Source organism: Phyllobates terribilis, unplaced genomic scaffold (assembly GCF_046119375.1).
Source record: "Phyllobates terribilis strain yellow unplaced genomic scaffold, ASM4611937v1 Scaffold_1__5_contigs__length_1240528914, whole genome shotgun sequence".
Taxonomy (NCBI): domain Eukaryota; kingdom Metazoa; phylum Chordata; class Amphibia; order Anura; family Dendrobatidae; genus Phyllobates; species Phyllobates terribilis.
Window position 1 is genome coordinate 852,213,304 of NW_027362761.1, and position 6,000 is coordinate 852,219,303.

Genomic DNA, 6,000 nt, shown 5'->3' on the forward strand with positions numbered 1-6,000 from the left:
AGACTACCAACAAATTTTGCAGCATAATGTAGGGCCCAGTGTGAGAAAGCTGGGTCTCCCTCAGAGGCCATGGGTCTTCCAGCAGGACAATGACCCAAAACACACTTCCAAAAGCACTATAAAATGGTTTTAGAGAAAGCACTGGAGACTTCTAAGGTGGCTAGCAATGATTCCAGACCTAAATTCCATAGAACACCTGTGGAGAGATCTCAAAATGGCAGTTTGGAGAAGGCACCCTTCAAATATCAGGGACCTGGAGCAGTTTGCCAAAGAAGAATGGTCTACAATTCCAGCAGAGCATTGTAAGAAACTCATTGATGGTTACCGGAAGCGGTTGTTCGCAGTTATTTTGGCTAAAGGTTGTGCAACCAAGTATTAGGCTGAGGGTGCCAATACTTTTGTCCGGCCCTTTTTGGAGTTTTGTGTGAAATGATCAATGATTTGATTTTTGCTTCATTCTCTTTTGTGTTTTTTCCTTGCAAGCAAATTAAATGAAGAGAATAATACCAAAGAATTTGTGATTGCAATCGTTTTCAGGAAGAAACGAAGTATTATCTGACAGAATTGCAGGGGTGCCAATACTTTTGGCCAGCACTGTAGTTCCCATAAGAAAATTATGGGGTGGGGGAGGTGACCTGGTTTAGACAAACTGCTTTTTAGGGTAACATTAGTAAATAGAGGGGTGTCCTCCGTTTTGTTCTTGAACTATTATCTAGAAGGAAAAGCTAAAACTTCGAGCAGCTCGTCCTCCAGAAAACAGGACAGCAATGGACCAGCACCTTCACACAGCACTGGGTAATGTTATATTTCTGTTACTGGAATTCCAGTTTCAGCTCATAAAACGCTGACAAATTATTGTGTTCCTTTGTGTGACGGATGCCATAAACATAATGGAAAACAGACACACGGATGTCGGAGAGTGTTTGTCAGTTTGTTACCTCAATGGAAATCTCTTGCAGTATCTTACTCTAGTCATGATTTGTAGGATATTTCTGGAAGGTGACAGGATCCCACAGATGACCCCTCTGCACAGGCACACCCAATACATGGATGCCAGCTTCATACACTGGGCACACTGCACTCCTCAGGACTTTCCTACCTTCCTCAGGTTAGCCATTATGTGGATTTGTAGTTACCGGCTTTAACTCTTGTAATGCCTTCTCCTACACTTTCTACAATTCCAGCTCCTTCGTGGCCGAGAATCACTGGGAAACATCCTTCAGGGTCAGCACCACTTAAAGTATAGGCATCAGTGTGGCACACAGCCGTGGACACGATCTGCAAGTTCACAAATAGCAAGTGAGGCAATAAACTAACATTTATGGCAGCTTATTCCTGTCCCTATAAAGAGCAACCAGTCCTATAAATGCAGAGGGCACTATACAAAAGGTTACCTTAATGCGCACTTCATGGGCTCTAGGTGGTGCCACCTCTACTTCTTCAAGTGACAGAGGTTTTCCTGCCTCCCATGCAACTGCGGCTCTGCAGGTAATTACCTAGAACAAGAAATAACCCAATATCTCAGGCTAGGGGCACATGGCGACTTGTGGAGTGACATCAAGTCTCATTTGTGAGATGGTTTTGCCGCCTGCTGCCATAGGACTACTTCAGAGTTGCAATTTGGCCGTAAAAAAAAAAAAAAAAAAAACTCCAATCACGCTGCACTAAAGTCGTCGTCACACAAGGAAAAGATGTGTGCGACTGTTCCCAAACACCCAACAGGTTTGGATTTTTGGCAACAGTCACATCCCAGGCTTATGTCACAAGCCGCACCATGTCATATGACCCAAGTTGTCATGTACCCCCATCTTTACATACAGACCAAACTGAGGGAGTGGCAATTCACTGTAAGGTTCTGCTCCCATTTCCACTCGGACACTCTCGCTGTCTAGTAAGTTTAAGGGACAGACAAATGTAATAAGTGATCTATTGCACCAGTAATACAAACGGAAAACAGAGGAAGTGGTACCTCGCTGGTCCATCAGGGTTCCGTTTTTTAGAAAGAAAAATTTCTGCTTACAAGATTTCTTTTTTTTCAATAAAAAAACAAACAGACCTCATAATTAATGAGACCCAGCAGCAGTTTCACAGCTCAATGTGCCACAAAATCCACACAATGTTGTGCAGAATTTGCCACTGCGGAATATCCTCAGCAGATGCGTATCCCCATGGAAATACCCTTAAAGCCCCACTCCAGCAGTTTTTTTATTGCACAGCTGGAGTGGGGCTTTAAATGTAATCCCCCTGACTGATACTCACCTGCTGCCACCTTCACCAGTTTCCAGAGTTGCTCCAGTCGGTCTCCAGCAAAAAGTGACATGCCGGCTGCTCCAGTGTTTCATGGAACGGCACGGAGGTCACTTTACAATACAAGTCTATGAGAGTGTGGTGCCCCTGCGGGTCCAGACGCCACAGAGGTACTGCATCTGAGCCAGAGGTGTGGTACCCCACTCTCAGGTAAGGAGGGAGCACTACCCGGGACCCACATCCAACACCACATCACTCCAGTAGGAAAGGGCGAGATTGCTCCTGAGGGAGAGCACAGTCCCTGTCCCTGTCTGGAGGAGGGAACTAGGTAGAGGAGGTGGGTAGAGGAAGTAGTTTAGGGCAGCACACAAGGAAGGACTGAAGGTAAAGGGGACCACGTAGAGTGACAGACAGTATAAAAAGACAGGTAGAAACATCTAGAAAGGCTCAGTGAGTGAGGACCGTTGAGGAGTAGGGTGCAGAGAGTGAGGGCCCAGGCAGAGGGGCCCAGTAGGAGAGAGAACGAGAGGAGCGAGGGAGTCAGAGAAGGGCTCCAGTGACAGAGAAGGGATCCTAGGCGCACGGGAAGTGCGGAGTCCACCCGTGCGCCCGAACTCACGCCATTCGTAGTCGGGAGAAGGGATCAGGTCGCAGGAGGGGACCGGCCCCAGACTAGTGGAGGACTGCAAGACTCAGCTAGCAAACCGGAGGCTGCGGTATCTCTAAGTGCCGTAGCCAAAACCACACACATTCGCTGAAAAGGTGACCATATAGGACTAAGGAGACAGAGGGGACGTCGCCTGACAAGGCCCACGGCCACTGGCTCGGGACACTGTGTTTGAGGCGATGGCAGGAGGGCGAGAGCCAGCGCAGAGAGACGACCTGGGAAAGGTACACAAGAAGGGGGTCCCGGTCAAGTGCACCCAAGTTATCTGAGAGCTGGCTGGATCACTTCCCCGGAGGACACAGTACTCGGTGGGCTGTTATAACCAGCTGGCAGTTGTAACCTGGAACATCATAAAAACTGTGAGTAAAAACATGAAAACTGCACCCCGCTGTGTCCTTGACTTAATTGCTGCGTCACCTGACTTGCACTACACCAACAAACAAAGCTACCTGTTTAACTGCCCTGAGGCCTAGCTCTACCCGTGGAGAGCAGAACCATCTCTGCTGCATCACCAACGGCCCCATTGGATCTGAACAGCAGCGGTGGCCACCTATAGCTGCATACCACGGATGGCGTCACGAAACTTTATTCCCCTCTGTTATTGACCGCCCGGGGCCACGGACCGGGTCACACCACCGTGACTATCCCAAAAGAACAGACCGGCCCGGAGCCGAGTACTCCACGGCCCCAGGGGGCGCGTCAAATGCCTCGTACTGGCCAAGTTCTGACTCTCATAGACTTGAATTGAGAGCTTGTGACGTAACTTCTGACTGCCGGACAGTCAGAAGATGCGCTCACAAGATGGCGAAGACGTCGGAGGGTAAGTATATGACCGGGGGCAGGGGGCTTACATTTAAGCGCCACAAAAAAAAACCCGCTGGAGTGGTGCTTTAAGGTTATGCTCACACATGCCATTGTTTTTTTTCTGCAGCTCCAAATGCTGTGCTCCTTTTTTGGTCCGATCACATGTGATTAGTCTAAAGTACATGTTCAATAAGGTTAATTTTATTCACCAAAAAAAAAAACACCGCAGAAACAAAGCAAAACCGGCTTGATGCATTTTTTTCCTGCGTTTTTGAACTTTCTCATTTCTTTCTATGTAAAGAAGACAGGTGTGAACGGCCAGAACTACAGACAATGTGTGGCAAGACTGTCAGCCAGGAGGACTACTGCCACACATCACACAGATAATACACTGTGCACTATATGTAGATAACCGATTCTACACCGGTCCACGGCTGTGGCCGTCATCATGGAGGCCCCTATATCATATGGAGCCCGACTATGGCCAGAGGGTCAGGCTTCTAATATTACATCGTGGCTAGTCAGATGACAGGCTATCCATGTAATGCTCGGATAGCCACTGCAGTGGGGCAGAAGGTCTTCATAACATCTGCACGAATCCTGTCAATTCATAGACGTGTAATAATAATGGCCATGGTCAGGATGGGATCCCTCCATATAAGCTCATCCACCATTACAGGAGGCCAAAAGAAGCACGGGATAGGAGTCACTGCAGATCCTACACCGCAGCCGGGTCACCGCAGCCCACAGCACAATGCACAGAGAACCGCCGGCTCATCACCTGCAACCACATGACAAAGGCAGACCGTCCCCGCACAGCGCCCCCGCCACTGTCACTAGGACCGTCCCAACACAGCGCCCCCGCCACTGTCACCAGGACTGTCCCCGCACAGCACCAGGACTGTCACCGCACAGCGTCCCCGCCACGGTCACTGTCAGCAGGACTGTCCCCGCACAGCACCCCCACCAGGACTGCCCCCGCCACTGTCACCAGGACTGTCCCCGCACAGCGCCCCCGCCACTGTCACCAGGACTGTCCCCGCACAGCGCCCCCGCAACTGTCACCAGGACTGTCCCCGCCACTGTCACCAGGACTGTCCCCGCACAGCGCCCCCGCCACTGTCACCAGGACTGTCCCCGCACAGCGCCCCCGCCACTGTCACCAGGACTGTCCCCGCACAGCGCCCCCGCCACTGTCACCAGGACTGTCCCCGCACAGCGCCCCCGCCACTGTCACCAGGACTGTCCCCGCACAGCGCCCCCGCCACTGTCACTGTCACCAGGACTGTCCCCGCACAGCGCCCCCGCCACTGTCACTGTCACCAGGACTGTCCCCGCACAGCACCCCCGCCACTGTCACTGTCACCAGGACTGTCCCCGCACAGCACCCCCGCCACTGTCACTGTCACCAGGACTGTCCCCGCACAGCGTCCCCACCGCTGTCACTGTCACCAGGACCGTCCCAACACAGCACCCCCGCCACTGTCACCAGGACTGTCCCCGAACAGCACCAGGACTGTCCCCGAACAGCGCCCCCACCACTGTCACTGTCACCAGGACTGTCCCCGCACAGCACCCCCACCGCTGTCACTGTCACCAGGACCGTCCCAACACAGCGCCCCCGCCACTGTCACCAGGACTGTCCCCGCACAGCGCCCCCGCCACTGTCACCAGGACGGTCCCCGCACATCGCCCCCGCCACTGTCACCAGGACTGTCCCCGCACAGCGCCCCCACCACTGTCACTGTCACCAGGACTGTCCCCGCACAGCGCCCCCGCCACTGTCACCAGGACTGTCCCCGCACAGCGCCCCCACCACTGTCACTGTCACCAGGACTGTCCCCGCACAGCGCCCCCGCCACTGTCACCAGGACTGTCCCCGCACAGCTCACCTTCCCCGCAGTGTCCATGCTGCACCCCGCACTCACTCTCCAGTGTACGAGCTGTACTGGCTGGATGTAGGCGTCCTACACGCCCAGCACTTACAAGGTGCGGTACCGCGAGCGCCCCCTGCCGCATGGAAGGACCCGAGCACGTCATATACTGCTGCATTTCACAGGGTAACCGGATGAGGGAGGCAGAAAACGGGGGGCCTCCCCCATACTGGTGGGCTCTGGGCTGACGACATATCCACAATCTTCTTAAAACAACTCCCAGCTCAAGACAAACATTATGTAATAAGTCAGAGGGAATCACAGCTGCACAGAGGAGGCATGGCCTCTGTACAGGGACAATACATGGCCTCTGTACAGGGACAATACATGGCCTCTGTACAGGGGACA

General features: G+C 52.7%; 1 protein-coding gene across 2 annotated transcripts in view; it reads right to left on the minus strand.

The window, feature by feature from the left end:
• The window catches only part of LOC141153563 (alcohol dehydrogenase class-3), a 30,829-nt gene extending 25,063 nt beyond the window's left edge, over positions 1–5,766 (minus strand). Inside the window, exons 1-3 of one of the 2 annotated variants that reach the window (XM_073638482.1) lie at positions 5,611–5,766; positions 1,395–1,496; positions 1,137–1,278 (exon numbers count right to left, since the gene is read on the minus strand). In XM_073638482.1, the coding sequence (XP_073494583.1) occupies positions 1,137–1,278; positions 1,395–1,496; positions 5,611–5,628 (262 nt within the window). In that variant the 5' untranslated portion in view covers positions 5,629–5,766. The remainder of the gene's footprint in view (positions 1–1,136; positions 1,279–1,394; positions 1,497–5,610) is intronic. The other variant, XM_073638492.1, reaches the window with a different exon arrangement.
• Positions 5,767–6,000: the final 234 nt, after the last annotated feature.